This window comes from Oryx dammah, unplaced genomic scaffold (assembly GCF_014754425.2).
Source record: "Oryx dammah isolate SB20612 unplaced genomic scaffold, SCBI_Odam_1.1 HiC_scaffold_29, whole genome shotgun sequence".
Taxonomy (NCBI): domain Eukaryota; kingdom Metazoa; phylum Chordata; class Mammalia; order Artiodactyla; family Bovidae; genus Oryx; species Oryx dammah.
The window spans coordinates 41,200,003-41,219,883 of record NW_024070213.1 but is presented as its reverse complement, the minus strand read 5'-3'; the positions used below and the strand labels follow the sequence as shown (position 1 = coordinate 41,219,883).

At 35.8% G+C, this 19,881-nt stretch overlaps 1 protein-coding gene and 1 long non-coding RNA gene across 4 annotated transcripts in view; one reads left to right on the top strand and one right to left on the bottom strand.

Annotated features, from left to right (window-relative positions):
* The window catches only part of LOC120858543, a 45,940-nt gene that overhangs the window by 13,657 nt on the left and 12,402 nt on the right, over positions 1-19,881 (top strand). The gene's annotated exons all lie outside the window — the stretch shown is intronic.
* LOC120858537 (protein bicaudal D homolog 1) overlaps positions 12,840-19,881 on the bottom strand; it is a 252,137-nt gene continuing 245,095 nt past the window's right edge. For all 3 annotated transcript variants that reach the window (XM_040234666.1, XM_040234664.1, XM_040234665.1), the window contains one exon: positions 12,840-18,862. In XM_040234666.1, coding sequence (XP_040090600.1) covers positions 18,775-18,862 — 88 coding nt within the window. In that variant the 3' untranslated portion in view covers positions 12,840-18,774. The remainder of the gene's footprint in view (positions 18,863-19,881) is intronic.

Genomic DNA, 19,881 nt, shown 5'->3' with positions numbered 1-19,881 from the left:
AAGAAATCCCCAGGTTGATCTCCTTCAGAATGGACTGGTTGGATCTCCTTGCAGTCCAAGGGACTCTCAAGAGTCTTCTCCAACACCACAGTTCAAAAGCATCAATTCTTCGGCGCTCAGCTTTTTCTTCACAGTCCAACTCTCACATCCATACGTGACCACAGGAAAAACCATAGCCTTGACTAGACGGACCTTAGTCGGCAAAGTAATGTCTCTGCTTTTGAATATACTATCTAGGTTGGTCATAACTTTTCCTCCAAGGAGTAAGCGTCTTTTGATTTCATGGCTGCAGTCACCATCTGCAGTGATTTTGGAGACCCAAAAAATAAAGTCTGACACTGTTTCCCCTATTTCTCCATCTATTTCCCATGAAGTGATGGGACCAGATGCCATGATCTTCATTTTCTGAATGTTGAGCTTTAAGCCAACTTTTTCACTCTCCTCTTTTACTTTCATCAAGAGGCTTTTTAGTTCCTCTTCACTTTCTGCCATAAGGGTGGTGTCATCTGCATATCTGAGGTTATTGATATTTCTCCCAGCAATCTTGATTCCAGCATGGGTTTCTTCCAGTCCAGCATTTCTCATGATGTACTCTGCATATAAGCTAAATAAGCAGGGTGACAATATACAGCCTTGACGTACTCCTTTTCGTATTTGGAACCAGTCTGTTGTTCCATGTCCAGTTCTAACTGTTGCTTCCTGACCTGCATACAGATTTCTCAAGAGGCAGGTCAGGTGGTCTGGGATTCCCATCTCTTTCCGAATTTTCCACAGTTTATTGTGATCCACACAGTCAAATACAGCTTTGACATAGTCAATAAAGCAGAAATATATGTTTTTCTAGAACTCTCTTGCTTTTTTGATGATTAGCAGATGTTGACAATTTGACCTCTGGTTCCTCTGCCTTTTATAAAACCAGCTTGAACATCTGGAAGTTCACAGTTCATATATTGCTGAAGCCTGGCTTGGAGAATTTTAAGCATTACTTTACTAGCGTGTGAGATGAGTGCAACTGTGCGGGAGTTTGAGCATTCTTTGGCATTGCCTTTCTTTGGGATTGGAATGAAAACTGACCTTTTCCAGTCCTGTGGCCACTGCTGAATTTTCCAAATTTGCTGGCATATTGAGTGCAGCACTTTCACACCATCATCTTTCAGGATTTGAAATAGCTCAACTGGAATGCCATCACCTCCACTAGCTTTGTTCGTAGTGATGCTTTCTAAGGCCCACTTGACTTCACATTCCAGGATGTCTGGCTCTAGATGAGTGATCACACCATCGTGATTATTTGGGTAGTGAAGATCTTTTTTTGTACAGTTCATCTGTGTATTCTTGCCACCTTTTCTTAATATCTTCTGCTTCTGTTAAGTCCACACCATTTCTGTCCTTTATCGAGCCCATCTTTGCATGAAATGTTCCCTTGGTATCTCTAATTTTCTTGAAGAGATCTCTAGTCTTTCCCTTTCTGTTCTTTTCCTCTATTTCTTTGCATTGATCGCTGAAGAAGGCTTTCTTATCTTTTCTTTCTATTTTTTGGAATTCTGCATTCAGATGCTTATGTTTCCTTTTCTCCTTTGCTTTTCAACTCTCTTCTTTTCACAGCTATTTGTAAGGCCTCCCCAGACAGCCATTTTGCTTTTTTGCAATTCTTTTCCATGGGGATAGTCTTGATCCCTGTCTCCTGTACAATGTCACGAACCTCATTCCATAATTCATCAGGCACTCTTATCTATCAGATCTAGGCCCTTAAATCTATTTCTTACTTCCACTGTATAATCATAAGGGATTTGATTTAGGTCATACCTGAAGGGTCTAGCAGTTTTCCCTACTTCCTTCAATTTGAGTCTGAATTTGGTAATAAGGTGTTCATGATCTGAGCCACAGTCAGCTCCTGGTCTTGTTTTTGTTGACTGTATAGAGCTTCTCCATCTTTGGCTGCAAAGAATATAATCAATCTGATTTCGGTGTTCACCATCTGGTGATGTCCATGTGTAGAGTCTTCTCTTGTGTTGTTGGAAGAGGGTGTTTGCTATGACCAGTGCATTTTCTTGGCAAAACTCTATTAGTCTTTGCCCTGCTTCATTCTGCATTCCAAGGCCAAATTTGCCTGTTACTCCAGGTGTTTCTCGACTTCCTACTTTTGCATTCCAGTCCCCTATAATGAAAAGGACATCTTTTTTAGGTGTTAGTTCTAAAAGGTCTTGTAGGTCTTCATAGAACCGTTCAACTTCAGTTTCTTCAGCGTTACTGGTTGGGGCATAGACTTGGATTACCGTGATACTGAATGGTTTGCCTTGGAGACGAACAGAGATCATTCTGTCATTTTTGAGATTGCATCCAAGTACTGCATTTCGGACTCTTGTTGCCCATGATGGCTACTCCATTTCTTCTGAGGGATTCCTGCCTGCAGTAGCAGATATAATGGTCATCTGAGTTAAATTCACCCGTTCCAGTCCATTTTAGTTCGATGATTCCTAGAATGTTGACGTTCACACTTGCCATCTCTTGCTTGACCACTTCCAATTTGCCTTGATTCATGGACCTGACATTCCAGGTTCCTATGCAATATTGCTCTTTACAGCATCGGACCTTGCTTCTATCACCATTCATATCCACAGCTGGGTATTATTTTTGCTTTGGCTCCATCCCTTCATTCTTTTTAGAGTTATTTCTCCACTGATCTCCAGTAGCATATTTGGCACCTACAGACCACCTAACCTGCCTCTTGAGAAATCTGTATGCAGGTCAGGAAGCAACAGTTAGAACTGGACATGGAACAACAGACTGGTTTCAAATATGAAAAGGAGTACGTCAAGGCTGTATATTGTCACCCTGCTTATTTAACTTATATGCGGAGTACATCATGAGAAACGCTGGACTGGAAGAAACCCATGCTGGAATCAAGATTGCCAGGAGAAATATCAATAACCTCAGATATGCAGATGACACCACCCTTATGGTAGAACATGAAGAGGAGCTAAAAAGCCTCTTGATGAAAGTGAAAGAGGAGAATGAAAATGTTGGCTTAAAGCTCAGCATTCAGAAAATGAAGATCATGGCATCCGGTCCCATCACTTCATGGGAAATAAATGGGGAAACAGTAGAAACAGTGTCAGACTTTCTTTTGGGGGGCTCCAAAATCATTGCAGATGGTGACTGCAGCCATGAAATCAAAAGACGCTTACTCCTTGGAAAAAAAGTTATGACCAACCTAGATAGCATATTCGAAAGCAGAGACATTACTTTGCCAACTAAGGTCCGTCTAGTCAAGGCTATGGTTTTTCCTGTGTTCATGTATGGATGTGAGAGTTGGACTGTGAAAAAGGCTGAGCCCGAAGAATTGATGCTTTTGAACTGTGGTGTTGGAGAAGACTCTTGAGAGTCCCTTGGACTGCAAGGAGATCCAACCAGTCCATTCCGAAGGAGATCAATCCTGGGATTTCTTTGGACAGAATGATGCTGAAGCTCCAGTACTCTGGCCACCTCATGTGAAGAGTTAACTCATTGGAAAAGACTCTGATGCTGGGAGGGATTGGGGGCAGGAGGAGAAGGGGATGACCGAGGATGAGATGGCTGGATGGCATCACTGACTCGATGGACGTGAGTCTGAGTGAACTCCGGGAGTTGGTGATGGACAGGGAGGCCTGGCGTGCTGCAATTCATGGGGTCGCAAACAGTTGCACAAGACTCAGCAACTGAACTGAACTGAACTGAACTGAACTGAACTGAACTGAACTTGGGAGTTCCTCTTTCAGTATCCTATCATTTTGCCTTTTCATACTGTTCGTGGAGTTCTCAAGGCAAGAATACTAAAGTAGTTTGCCATCAGCATCGGTGTCAAGTCCCACTCAGTTTATTCCTGATTCAAGAGAAAGCTAAAAGCCTTTATGAAGACTTGAAGATACACAGCAAAGAATCAGAGGGCACCAATTTTAATGCTAGCCATGACTAGTTTCATAATCCCTGAGTCAGAAGATCCCCTGGAGGAGGATCTCATGGGCAGAGGAGCATGGTGGGCTACAGTCCATAGGATGCAAAGAGACAGACACGTCTGAAGCTACTTAGCATGAGCGCATCCATGACTGATTTATAAGTTCAAGACTAGAGCAACCTTCACAAAGTAAAAGTGGTGAGGCAGCGAGTGCAGATATGGGAGGTGCCCAGGAATTTAAAAAAACTCTTTAGGATATTATTAATGAAGGCATGTACCATAGTGATGAAGACCTGATGGAATTGGAGGCCCAGAGAAAGGATGAAGAGAGACAACAGGAAGAATTAACTGAAGAACCTAAGAGATTCATGAAAAAATGGTAAGGGAATTTTCTTTATTTGAGAAGGCACTGTTAGTTATTGAGGCACAAGACTGGAATGGAGAGTGGTACACAAAGGATGTGGCACCTGTTGAAAGGCAATTCTGTGCTACCACAATGTCTATGATGAGGAAAAAAAAAAAAAAGAGCTACTACCTAGACATCACTGGGTCATTTTTATAAGAGGGCAGACAGAATTGAATCCAGCAAGGAACCAGCGCCTGTGCCATCAACACTAGGCATGAGAGAAACTGCAACCTGCCCTCCATTTCCTATTGCTGATGATTCTTCAGCTCTACCATCTCCCACCCCATCTTCCTCCTCCAGTCAGTAACTCTTCTTGCCTGTTCACTTGATGCCAGCCCTTGTATGCCATTTGTTGTACTCTACTACTGTACTTTTCAAGGTACTGTACTGTAAGATTTTAAATATTAATTTGTGTTATTTTATATGTATTATTTGTGTGAAAAGTATTATAAACCTAGTACAGTACAGTACTACATCACCGATTGTATCAGTTGAGTACCTAGGATAACTGTTGGACTTAAATTGGACTTAGGAATGTGTTCTGGGAAAGGAACGCATTTATATGTAGAGGACTTTCTGTACTGATACAGGAAAAAATAGTTTATCCAAATTTTAAGAAAAGCACTTGAGGGACTTCCCCAGTGGTCCTGTGGTTAAGACTTCATACTTTCAGTGCAGAGGATCATGGGTTTGGTCCCTGTCTGGGAACTAAGATCCCGCATGCTTCACAGTGCATCCAAAAAAGAAAGAAAAAAAAGCGCTTGAAGTTATAACATTGCAAAGCCTTACACTTAAAGATTTTATTATTTATTACTTGAAAAGGTTTTATTTTAGGATTTATACATATCCCTTTGTTGTTTTTGAGTAAGATTATCTAGATAAGAGGTCAGCAAACTGTGACCTGGACCAAACCTAACCCACAGTTTCTTCTATGGCCCATGAACTAACAATGGGTTTTTTGCCTTGTTTTCCTTTTGTTTTGACTCCACTGCCCTGCATCCAGGTTCTTAGTTCCCCCACCAGGAACTGAACCTAAACCCCATATTGTGGAAGCACAAAGTCTTAACCACTGGACCACCAGGGAAATCCTCTAACAATTGTTTTTATTTTTTAAATAGTTAGAGAAAAATCAGAGGAAGAATATTCCATAATATATATGAATTATGTAAAATACTAATTTATTAAATAAAGTTTCATTGAAACCCAATCAAGAGTTTATACCTGCTTTTATACCACAGCAATGGCATTGAGTAGTTTGGACAGAGACCAGATAAAGAGCAAAGTTGAAAATATTTACTACCTGGTCCTTTATAGAGAAAGTTTGTTGACTTTTGATGTAGATGGAAATAAGAAATTTACATAAAAGTTTCATTTGATTTTGAAAAGTGATCAAACTATTATCAAAAACTATAATTTAAGCTCTGCCTTTGTACATCCCATAACAATGTCAACAGAAAGTAACATACATGTAAGACTGTAATGCCAATCTACAATTATAAATTTACATCTTTCTCCAATATCACCATTGCTTTATTACAAGGCTGACACCTCTGTAAGCATTTGCAGTAGCCCGCATAGCTCTGAATTATTAGAATACAAAATAACCATATTCAAGACATCCTAAAATTTCCCTAGAAAAAGAGATAAAGTAGAAATTTGAAATCATTGATATTATTTACGCAGTACTTCCAGTAGAGGCTTTTTCTAAAGTAGACACAAATAGATATATGATAAACATTATAATGAAAATAGTAGCAATCAGAAAAAAAAATTTTTTTAAAGGAATAAACATTTTCATGTGAATGATTTTCAATTTGTCATGTGAAAACAGACTCCTAGTTTTTGAGTCTCAAAGCACAAAGCAAAACCTTTATTCTTGGAATGTATCACCTGCCACCATATATTATTCTTATGTATATGTGCGTGCTAAGTCTCTTGAATTGTGTACAACTCCTTGCGACCCTATGAACTGTAGCCCGCCAGGCTCCTCTGTCTGAGGATTCTCCAGGCAAGAATACTGGAGTGGGTGGCCATGCTCTCCTCCAGGGGATCTTCTCCACCCAGGGATCAAGCCTGCATCTCTTATGTCTCCTGCATTGGTAGGTGGTGGGTTCTTTACTACAAGCGCCACCTAGGATACCTTTGTCTGAGTTTCCTTTCTAGATTGTAAGCTCCTTCTTGGCAGTTCATCTAATTCATATCCTCTGTAGCATCTTGTACAGTGACTTCCGCATAGTAAAATACTCAGTGAAATTTACTGAAGAAAAATGCGTGTAAGGAAAAGATTCATGACCATTAACAGTATTCCTCCTAAAGAAATGGTCTGTAAGTAGTCAGAAATTTAGATGGCAATTTCTGTATAAAGATTTTAATGGTGTAATTGTTTGAAATAGTAAAAGTCTAGAAGTAACTTAAATATCCAATAATAGGAGATACTTCTGTTTTAAAAAGAATATAAAAAACCATTTACATTTATATTTTATAAAATATTTTAAAAGAATATAAATATAAAAAGATTAATAGATGTTTGTCTTTTAAAAAAAAGAAAAAGCATGACTTATCCATCCCATAGAATATTATGCCAGTCTTAAAAATAATGTAGTTGTGGACTTCCCTGGCAGTTCAGTGGTTAAGACTAAGTGCTTCTACTGTAGGAGCACAGGTTTAATCCCTGGTAAGAGAATTATCCCTTGTACATCACAATATGGCCAAAATAAATAAAAATTTTAAAAATAATAATGTAGTTGAAAACTTTTGATAAACTAGGGGGACGATCACTATAAAAATGTTATGAGAAAATTTCAGGATTCAGAATTATGTATTCAGTATGATTTCATGGAAAGGCACCAAAATGTTAACAGCAGTTTTCACTGAGAAAAGATTGTGGGTGAACTTTATTGGTGTCTCTCTACTTTTCCACATTTTCCAAATTTGCTATAATAAGCATGCTTTTACTACTGGGAAAATAGAAACAAACATTTGGGAAATAAATGAATAGGGTTGGCAGAAACTCATCAATGACCATTCTGAAGGAAAATAACCTGATTTAAGTGAAATGAGTGCTTTCATCCTGAACACAGCAGGTTTTCCCAAACTTCCTGGCTGTGAAAGAGAGATGAAACTCCCAGCCAGACAAAGAGAAGCTCTACCAGGGACAAATACGAATGAGCAAGCCTGGGCTGTGGATAAATGACCTTCAACTTAAAAAGCTGACAACTGCCTCCACAGCCTCAGCCTCACTGGTATGATCATCACTTACCCAGACAACTATCACCCTGTGTCTTTGCTAATTAGAGAATATTTAAGAACATAATCAGTTCTTCAATAATTTGTTCTGTATCTTAGAATGTTCAGATGGAAGGTTTTTCCATCTGAAAATAGATGCAGTCATGGACTTTCTGTGCTTGTTTTCAAACTTTATCAGATGTATTCTGGTACATATTATAAGGATAGTATGATTCTGTCATATATCCTAAATAATAGGACTGCTCTAGAAGCATCAATATTGTTCAGTGTAAGGTTGCAAATGATAGGAGAATGTGGTTATTTCAGCACATATTCTGGTTTTTCATGTTTAGTAGTTGTTATAATTTTGCTCAATCCTAATCTTAAATCTTTGAAATTCTATCTACTGATGCTTGTAGTATGCAGTCAATAAATGTTTATCTACTAACTGCCATCAGTTTTTAGTAGTAACTAAATTGTTTATAAGAGAAAACTGCAGTTTTAATGTTCCTAAAAAGTTATTATCAAGAGAATATAGGAGAAGAATCTATATCACTGGAGCTCATTTAGTTATAATTTCAAAAATAGAAGAAACATTAAGTTACGTCATTTTCCTGACCTGATCTCCCTTCAAAGTTCTAATGAAGTACATTGAACAAGAAAATATTGTTTTAAATTGTCAATAAACACCTTTAAATGTAAGGTATCTATCTTTTAAAATATATAGAAATTATGTTGGAATATGCACAATATATGGAATTTGGAGCATTCAACATCCAATAAGAATGTTTCTAAGGAATATTTCAGAAAAATCTTGCTTTTCCCATCAATCATTAGATGTGGAAATCAAACGATATTACAAATAATGGTAGACTGTGATCATCCAGTCCAAAGAACAGCTATTTTCCAGATAAAGCAAACTTAAAGAAAAATTGTTTATTTTTGGCTGCGCTGGATCTTTGTTGCTGAGCGCAGACTTTCCAGCTGTGGCAAGTGGAAGCTACTCTTGTTGCCTGGCATGGGCTGTAGGGCTGTGGGCTTCAGTAGCTGCTGCGCTCTGGCTCAGCAGTTGTAGCCCACAGGCTCGAGAGTGCGGGCTCAGTAGCTGTGGCACATCGGCCAAGTTGCCCCGCAGCATGTGGGACCTTCTTGGACCAGGGATTGAAGTGGTGTCTTCTACGTTGGCAGGCAGATTCTTAACCACTGGACCAAGGGACTTTGAGGCACACTTTAAAAAGACAACCTTTGACTGGTTTGATGTATGTAATTAAAATCACATTATCATAATTATATCTGTATATGGGTCTGCTTTCATTTTGCATCTGCTGGCAAGTGACATTAAAGGATGCTTCACGTGAGGTAATGAACACTGTTAATAAGTAATTATTTTCATCAGTTGGATTTTATTTTCATCTTTGATATTTGTTAAGTATGCATACTTATCTAGGCATGTAATTTGATGAAGTCCTTTCCATGTTACATAAATATATTTAGTAATGTGGCCTTTATTTTCTAATAAAGTAACCCAGAATTAGGACAACTATTCATGACAGAAGGCTGAGTTTAAATACGTATTACTTTCTGTCAATTCTACTAAAATAGCCATGCTTGAATTCTGGATCTATCCAAATCTGAGTAAAATGGTAACATTCAGCAACAGGCAAATGCAAATCTTAGTAAGACAGTATTATCTCTCTTACCTTTGTACTAGGAAGAAAGTTTGAGAGAATATATTTTACAAGATGCCCTTGATTTTACAGAAAATTTCGATTAAAGTGTCATGCAAGGAGGAGAGAGTTGGGATTAAGGACTAGAAGAAAGAATAGCTTAATCTCTGACTATATACTGAAAAACAACTTTATGAGTTATTTTAAACCTATGTAATTTAATAATTTTTAAAACTGAAGCAATCAGGGTATAAACAGGATGATTTTTATCTTATTTACTCTTCTTTTTAATAAGGCCTGACCACATCATTTAATATTCTAATCTATTTGACTTTTTCCCCACTCCAACCCAGCACAATTGCTTTTCCCTGTTCTACTTTTTTATTTTTCTATAACAGTTTCACTAACACACTTTGGTATTTCCATACTTATTATGTTTGCTGGGATTTATTTATCTCCCTCATCAATGCCACATAGATGATACAAACTTCAAAAAGGCATGAACCTTCTTTGTTTTGTTCTCTGCTGTATCTGAAGCTCCTGGAGCAGTATCTGATATGATAGGCTCTCAATTGATATTTGCTGAATTAATGTATGTATAAGTGATGAATGGATTTCATTCATATGGGACTCCAGTAGCCTAGGCACTATTCTGTTGGAAATAATATTATTTCCAATAAAACCAAAGGCTAGATACTGTTTGGAAGATGTCATGTGTGTTGTCTAACTTAATCTTTGCAATAACCTTACCAGGTAGGCAGTTTTATACTCTTTAAAAATGAGACAGTTAAGCCTTGTAGATGTGAAGTAACTTTGCAAAGTCTCAGAGTTGGTAAGTGCATGCCAGAATGAAAATTTGCACAAAAACTCATGCATTTAAAAATATTACAAAGCCTGCTGTAGAACAGTTCTCTAGAATTCATGTTAATTTTAATTTCTGACTTCATTGTGGCAAGTTTGAGTTATTTTCTTTATTTTTTCATTTTTGGGTAGATGCTATATTTCTGTGGTTGAAATAGGAACACAAAATAAAAAGGTATTAACCTACTGAGAAATCTGGCTCCCCACTGGTTCCCCTCCACCAACCCTTTGCTCTTTCACAGATAACCATTTCTAAAAAATTATTATATATTGTTATTTTCTCCCTTTCTTGCATATAGGATAGCTTATTATAACAAGAGCCCATCTTTCCAGTGTCATTAGATTTCATGAGGTAAATAATTTTCCCCTTTGATTTATTTAGAAGAAAAGTTGATATAAATCACTTATTAATCTTGGGCTAATAGATCTTTGAAATGAGGTGAATCTTCCTGTGACATTTGACTGACATTATTAATAATTTATAACTTCAAAAGAAGCCAAATTATGAAGGTATCAGGATTCTTAGTTTTATTTTAATATACACTAATTAAAATGTCTACTGATGACATTTTGAAGATTTCTTTTAATTATTTTTATAATCTCTGTGCAACTTGGTGCACATGTGAGAATTCAGAAGCTTTGAGTTGAGAAGCATGACTGCGTTGGGATATAGGAGTATTGCAAGATTCAATGTTATAGCTCTTTGAAGTAATAGCATTGCAATTTTTCTCCAGAACAAAAACACATGTTCGTTCTTCTTCCAAGCCCACAAATTGGAAAATCCATTCTGTTAAAAATAAAGCCTAGGTCATTTTCTGGGTAGCTGCATTGTGTTAAGTTTCTAAATCATTATTTCAGCGTATTTTGAGAATAGGCTGGCTTCTTGGGCATGTGGACTTCTACAGTCACACAGGGCCCTGTGCCTAGAACTCCCTGTTAGTGTAGTGTCTGCTGCTACTGTCTTGAAAATCTTAATTATTTTTGAACAGAGAGATCTGCATGTTAATTTTACACTGGGTCCCACAAATTAGACAGTTATAACATTTCTTTACTACTTAACAGATGTCACTATACTTAGTTATGATTTGTTATATTGCTTTTTACATTTAAATTATATTATAAATTATGTTTACTTTTGACACTGACAATATTTTTTCCCAGTGAAATTTATCTTCATTGAGAGTTATGGTGTGGATGAATTACCCTGAGTTTCTTCTTAAGGTATTTAAGTGATAGTTGATTCATAAAATGTTTAAGAAGGGACTCAGATTGTTTCATTATTCACATTAAGTTCTTTTCAAATACAACATTAAAGACATAGTTTTTAGATTGACAAGAGAAAATGATAGGAATAGCCATTCACTTAATTTAAAGACCATTTCCCCCCATTAGTTGGCATTTAGTGCCTGTTCATTTCATAGTAGGTGACAGTTTCTATAAACTCAGTTCCACATATGTTATCAGAAAAGTAGATGGCAAGGAGTCAAGGACTTCCACTGAGTTCTTACAGTGTGCTAGTCAATGTACACATTCGGGTTACATACCCAAAACTAAGAAAACCCCTTCTAGGAGATGTCATCACTTCTGGCCCCTTTCTTATCCTCAGTGGTGTTGCAGAACCATCCACACTGCCCTCAGTCCAAGTTGCCTACAAAATGTAGGATGAGAAGAGACCTCGATACTCCTGGAGAGTGATCCAGTTATTTTTGTTTTTGAATGTAGCAGACTATCAGCTTTATTGTATATGAGAAAATCAAGGATCAAATATACTTATAATCTCAAAGAAAAACAACAGCTTTCAGAAGACACAAAAAAGAGATTTTTAGGGAGCTTTACACTATTCTTTCTAGAGTTGTATTTATTCAACAGGTAAGCAAGTTACTTTAGCTGGGACTGTTGCAGTGTCCATGGTGGGTTAATTTGATTCATTAAAACAAGGCTTGCATTAGAGGCTTCAACTCATTAGAACCTCACATAAGTCAATATTCTGGTCCTCCTCTGCCTCTAGAAATAAAACCAAGTCAAAGCAGATGACTCCCAAAGCAGCTGATTTGCCACAACACATATCTGGAGAAAGAGTTAGTCACTCAGTTGTGTCTGACTCTTTGTGACCCCATGGTCTGTGTAGCTGCCAGGCTCCTGTCCTTGGAATTCTCTAGGCAAGAATGCTGGAGTGGGTAGCCATTTCCTTCTCCAGAGGATCTTTTCAACTCAGGGACTGAACCCAGGTCTCCTGCATTGCAGGCAGATTCTTTACTCTCTGAGTACCAGGGAAGACCCAAATATCTGGAGAAGGAGTTAGTAAATTAACCTTCCTTAAAGTTTTGGGATCTGCTGTTTCTTCATATGAAAGAGAATAATGCATTGTCTCCCAAAATAAAGTATACAAACTTCATTCTTCTTTCATTAAAATAATATTTCCTTTCTTAGGAATAGGCATTTCCTTCATGTTGGTATGTTTCTAATCTAATTCAGCTAAGCGTATCCTCCTGTCAAAATAACCTTAGAAAAGATTACAAGTAGGAGTGATGATATTAAGAAAAAGAGAAAATGGACGAAGTTGATACACATTTCTTAATAAGAATGTGTAGAAATGTCAAGGCAAAGCATTCAGGTTTTAGTTTGAGTAAGTGCTCACTTTGAGTAAATGTATAAATCATAGAAATTCATAATTTTTTTCTTTTTTTGTAAGTACAAATCAATATAAAATACAGAAAAACTGCTCAGACTGATAAAGATGTAGCATAGATGAAATGAATGAAAGATAACCAGTTTATTTACTAGAAAGAGTTATACATTAAACCATATTCAGTTGGCAACATAAACCAAGATAAAAGAATTGATGTATTGGCCTCAGTTATTTTCTTAGCACTTTAGTGCCTTTTCCAACCATTGAGTGCATGATCAAATACAAATACAAGCACATATTGTATGGATTCTCCCGTGAGACATTCACTTAGGATTGTCAACAACAAAAAAAGTTTAAAAGGACAAGCAAAAATGAATTCATAAAATAATTTTTTGGATTTAAAATAAACACATTTGTCTTCAAGAACAAGTTTCCTTTGAAATTCACATTTTAAAAAATAATTAGCAACTAAAGAGTTTCTTAGGTCAGATTTTTAGTCATGTTTTCATATGGTATCATTATTCAGTGGAAACACTTTACATCATTTAACACTGAAAGGGATAATAACAAAATTGCAATTAAATGCAGGATCATTACAACAATAATCATACAGTATACAAATCAGGGTCGGCCACACATTACACAAGTGTTAATACTAGAAAGAAATACAATGCCAGAATTATGTATGGTTCATCACATATGCATATTCATGCAAATAAAAACACTGTGTAGATTACCAAGATGTCATAAAATATTTTCAAAGAATTGTTTAATCAACTCTAACAGTCAAACCATTGAGCTAAAAACTGTGACAATAATATTAAAATCATTTACTTTCTCTAAGATTTGGTGCACAATCATATCTCTGAAGTCAAACAACAAAACAATTCATTCTTTGTCTCCATTATCATCAAATAATGATTTGTCAACAAAATGATGACATTTCTGTTTATAGTTCTCTGATCTTTGTTTTAAAATGACTTTTTAAAGAGAAAAACAGTCACACTAGAAAGCATCAGATTTATTTCTCAGTGTTTTCATTAGAGAACCATAACAATAATTCTGACAGAAAAAAAAGTTTAAAATGTGTTCTCAACCAAAGTTCTATAGCAGTTAAACTTCGATCACGGAAATAATCTGGCTCTGCAGTTTATCCAGGCTTCAGTTTAAATAGGGCAAACTTTAAATAACTCCAGAGGAAAGGGATAAAAATACACTGAGGAATAGAGCCATGCATTTCAATATAGGAAGGAGACCAGATACAGGTAACGATCTCCTTGCATTCCTGATGAAAGGTCACAAGAGAAATAAGACTTTCTATAGTGTTTGTATTATGAATATGGGAAAGCTTACATGATGTGAAATATCTCATGCAACATTTTACACAGCAGACTTTTATGCACTCACACCCTTACACTAAAGGCAGTTAATTGCTGCTCTTCTTTGTAAGCAGAATATTATTTCTGGAAAATTCTTGATTGGGGAATACATCTTAATACTGAATATTTTTTTAAAGTTATTCTTTGAGTAAGAAGGACAAAAGAGATGTTTAGATGACATTTTGCAGATGTAAACACAAAAGAATCAGGATACATATACCAGATACTGTGGTAGTTAATGGCATTTAAATAAAGATGAATTAAATTACAGATACAACTCATGTGGGGGCATTATTACAGACAATGGAAAAGATCACTCGGGAGTTAGATTGGTCTTGTATGTCCACAGAAATTGATTTTAAAGTAAAAATTTGTTAATCAGTATCAGCATTGATCATGCTTTCTATCACATCTCCAATTTAATAGCTTTTTGAATAATTATATTCTCTTTACTGAAAACATGTAAATTTTTTGCAATCTTAAATAAAAGGACTATTTAAAATCACTCTGGTTTATAAATAAACAAAAAACATGGAGGGCAAATTTTTAAAATTTATTCTAAGAGTTCCTTTTGAGTCTAGTTCTTCTTTATATCTATGATATTAATGTAGTGGCCTCCATGGGTTGAACTAGCACAGTTCCTTGGTGGAAATCCATCAGCTTTCCACGGTGTGTCTTTCTGAGCTACAGATTATGTTTTTTGGCTGGTTGATTATAATTTGCCATTCTTAACCCAGTAGAAAATATATTTCATTTCTTCCTTTTCATAGTTTGTAATTTCCAATTAAGAATTATAAGGACTTTATTTAAAGCAGAATATCAGAAAATGTCCACATTTGTAGTTGATTTGTTTGAGTGATGTTTCATGCTTGTTTGAAACAGAAAGACTATCAATACAGGAAAATTTTCTAAAGCGTGGAAAAAGCAAATATTTTAAATCGAAGATTCTTTAAGAAAAGATATAATTTGAGAGGCATTTGTTCCCCTGAGGGGTTGCATACCTATTTCTGAAATATCCCTGAGGACATTTGTTTTTTTCCGACTCTGACAATTGAGGCTTTTTTAATAGTAAAATTACTACATTCTTTAAAGATATTATGAAATATAGCTGGAAGGAAAAATAACACCAACAACCCTGTTTTGTTCTTCACCAAATGTTTTGGAAAAATTAAGATTGCTATCCTATTTTCAAGGGACAAAATATTTCATGTCTAACCAGTATAACTTTAATGTATTTTTAAAGTTTTAAATAAAAGAGGCAAAAAATTGTGGAATCCCAGAATTATCACACATTATCATAAGACATCTTGCCACACAACTTAATCCTTACTAGACAATCAATAATATTTAATTCTCAACCAATATTTAATTCTTAAAAAACAAATCTTCCTTATGAATATCAATTTCACTGATCAATTTCCCACTGTTAAAAATCTCTTTCCCAGAGTGAATATAAATGCTTCACAGTGATGATTATTTCTCTTATTCTAGATTTAGTAATGGTAGCCATAGTGGGTATTTATCCTTTATTAACTTTTCTTGAAGATCATTACTGTACCTCTTCTTTAAGCTAATGTATAATCTTTATAAATAGGTCTCTTCTTAATTATTTAATAACTTTTCATTTTCTCCAAGTCCTCCAAATTATTCTTATTGAAACAGAACTGGATATGAAAAAAGGATCTGATGAATCATGAGTTGATTGGAAAGATTAATTCTAGGGTCCTGTATACCCTTGTGCACCCAGACCAAAGGCAATTTATTGCTCCTTTTTATTTTTTTACCTAAGAAAAATTCTCAGTAGGAAAGCATTTCTGAATTCTATTCTTTCCAGTACAGTGATTGTGCTTACTTTTTAAAGTCTTGCTAGTTATTTTTAATCTTTGCCCACTGTGTTTGTAATAATTAGCTAGTATTTTCATTATGGTTCTATAGTTGATTTTTCTACCCCAAGTCTGTCTTCAACTAGCCTTACTGAGATTCATTCTTTTTTTGTTTTCACTAGTTCTTCAGTTTTCCAATTTCCTTTTAAATCGTGATGTTTACAGGTACTGATTTTTATCAATGCTACACATATTTGGCCATTTTAAATGCCTATAAACAAATATAGATATGGCTCAGTTTAAACTATACTAAGTGATGCCACAATTTAAATACATGGAAATCTCTCTTACTGCTTAGGGACTATTATCTATTTTTGTGCTGAAAATGAGAAATTTATTTCCAAATTTCTATATATTTTTGGCAAAATTTGCTAAAATTAATATTTTCATAGAATTGCTATTTCAAAACAAGCATTCCCCACTCTATTAATATAATGAATTGAAACAAAACTAGTATATAATAGACTTAATGATGAACTTTTATTGGAAGAAATAAATGTTTTATCTATGGCCCAGCTTTTCAGCTGGTCACAAATACACAGTGGGGAAGCACAAATGCCCTGTAGTTACATATAGATGATACTTACTTTTTACTGCTGAATTCCCTGTACCACCAATGAAACTGAGGAGGCAAAATAGGAAAATGTTCTGAGGTACTTTTTAAAAAGGCATATTTTCCCTCAGGCACAGTTTTTACTAAAAGTCAACTCAGCAGCTATGCCACTTTTCAGGTCCAAACACATGATACTTGAAAAAGAAAAAGCAGGGGTAGGGGTAGGGGTAGGGGAGCTTCCTTTAATTGAACTCTAATAAAATCCATGCTGTCTCACTAAGACTAGTACCAGGCGGATACAACACCAACAAAATAAAGAAAATGTTTAGGTACAGCAAGTCAGTGCAGGTGGAAAGAGCAGAAGGTTAGGTTGCCATGATCAGGGCTTTATGAAGATTCGTTTCTTTTCCCATATTTTAACCTGAATCTCTATTTGGATAAAGATTTTCAGCTACTGCAAGTTGCATAATAAATGACACTGTTGCAAATAGCACACATGTAAGGAACTCAAAATCTCTTGGTGGCTTTGGTAACAGTGACCACTACTTAAAAGGTGTATGACTGATAGAGCTCCTGCTCTGTGCTTTAAGACTTGCTGACTGGCTGCCACCTTTGATGGGTCACCCTACTGGTGCTCCAATACTTCCACTCAGTCAGCTGAGTGACTCCTACTGGGTCGTCATTATTAGAGCCCTGCATTGTTAACTATCTTTTGTTAACAGTGAGGATTGCTTTTGTTTTAAAGAGAAGTTACAGATATCATTACAGGAAAAGGTCAAACCGTTATGGATTTAAACAAGTTAAGGCTACCTGACTAGACAAGGAATCAGGGCTAGGAGCAGGTGTGTGGGCAGCACTTGATATAAGGAGCCCAAGAGTATTAGACCTTTCAGCTCAATTAGCTGTTTTCCTTGTTTGTCAGATTATGTGCAAAATAAATTTTGCTGTGAAAATCCACTGCCTTAAATTAAGTCATAAAAGTTACCCAGCAGAATCTGTAAATTAACTAGGAACATGAATTATCTCAATATAATATAATGATTGTAGGCACCTGAGTGTTTGTCAAAAGTAGACAATGAGCTAAGGTTTATTACCTCTTGTTTTTTTTTGGCAAGGAAGATTCATTATGAGAAAAACTAACAACAACAAAACATACAATTTTAATCAAAACTTGAACACTTTCTGGGTAAGTTAATTAACCAAAGGCTAACTTACATCTGTATATGTATATATTTCCCATTTATACTTGATATCTATAGCAGGAAAGACTCTTAATAGGACCCTGAATTTGGGAGAAGTAAAAAAAATTCTGGTCATTAAATAAACACACCATTTTTTCCCATCATGTTCTTTAGCCTTCTTTAACGTTATTACATACACTCGCACACACACACACAAAGGAGCAGCACCAGTGCGTCTACTGATCTGCAATTAAAAAAAATTAAAGACGCCGTCAAAAGTTGAATAAGTCAATGAACCATAACATAGTCTCTTTTTGAGATTTACTTAATAACGTCCAATGAAGAATTCTAGTTAAAAAACAAGACAAAAACAACCCAGCGGTCAGTGAGCTACTGATTAGAAAGTAAGTGCATAAACAATATCAGTGTAGCAGCAAAATACAGTTATTGTTAACATTCCGATGCACCTCTTTTATCATTTTGTGCAAGAAAAATGACCAGTCTGGCCAATTCCAGATTTCAAACTAAATTAAAACTCATACTTAATTGAGCATATTATGTATATCTTAAAATAAATGAAGTTCACCTCTCACAGAAATGATTTTTACAGACATATATATGTGGCAAGTAAAGTACAAAATAAATATCAATGACCAAAAAAATTAGAATTAACTTCTATAGCTGAAATTGAAGTATAAGGAAAGATGATTTTACAATATATGTATTTTACATTGTCTTAGGTCTCTCTTATGCTATCGAGGTAAAGCCAGCCATCTGAGATACATATTTCCTGGTTCGTTTTATTTTGATTTAATTTAACTGTAGCCATTTGATTACAGAAGTTTATCTGTGATTTAGAGAAACCATAAAGTATTTTGCTACACTGGAGTCTGTGCTTTGTGTTATTCTTCCCAACTTCCTCTTATCTTCCAAAATGATGGCCATTAATGCAATCAAACATCTAACCAACGAGAAGAAACCAGCCGCTGGATCTTGGGCAGTATCCTGTGTATGGCTACAAAACGTTCACCACAAGTGTTTGTCCACGGGAGATGAAGACTAGGGGTAAGGAGGCTTGGAGAGACAGTGGAGAGGGGCGCACTGCGAGCTGGAATGTGGCTGCTCATCAGGCAGAGCTACATCAGGACTGCAAATGAGAAACAAGCATGTCAGCAAGAGACAAACAGCAAAGGGCTATGCACAGTGGTAAAGGTTCGACAGACATTATTTTCACAGGAATTTTGCACAGAAAATGGCCTAAATCTAAAGCATGCCAAGACAACTGTAGATTAAAAAAAAAAAAAAAAAAAAAGCCCTCCAGAAGAAAAATGAAACATATTAGGGAAACAGCATATGAACTTCTTCCAGGCAGTCACTGTTTTCAATTTCTGCACCCAGTCATTCCCCTAGGTCTCTAGGTGAGTTGCAAAATTAGTTCTTTTCAAAATTTAATGATTATATAGCAGTTACCTGGGAGTGATTCTGATACAATAGGTCTGAGGTGGGACCTGAGAATCTGCATTTCTAACAAGGTCCTGGGGCCATGGACCTACTGAACCAAGGCTTCTGAGGATTCCACATTTCTCAAGTAAATCCAGATTCAGTGAAACTAATTTGCCTGTGGAAGTCTAAAGTCTAATTTGCTCTCAGGGTTCCCTCTACCTGTTTTAGCTTGGTGGTGTAAAGATGACAGAAGAGTAACTATATGATGCATGTGGTTGTCCCCACATGACCACTTCTGAGAGCCTCTAGTTTAAATGAACACAGAAATGCTCAGGCTCATCAATGGCTTGAGGAATAATACTGCAGCATAAGGATGCAAAAGCATTGCATTTTCTAAGGTAATATTACAAATACATTTGGGTTCAGACCTTTTAAAATGTGACTAATGGGGGGAAATCACATTATGGGGAATTTTTTCAATTGAAAAAGACTGGCATTTTTCTAAAACTTTGCTTTTTTCCTTTATACTTTGGAACTCAGTACCACAGAATAATTTCTGCCAGGAGTGTTATTTGAGAAAGCTATTCAAGGTTTATTATTGTTATTTATTAACGTAATTATAATTTTAAAAAGCTAATATAATCACTCAAGTCATTAAAAATGAGCATTAACAGTTTTTATCTTTGCTTTTTCATGTATATCTCTTGAGTTTTAATACAAAAT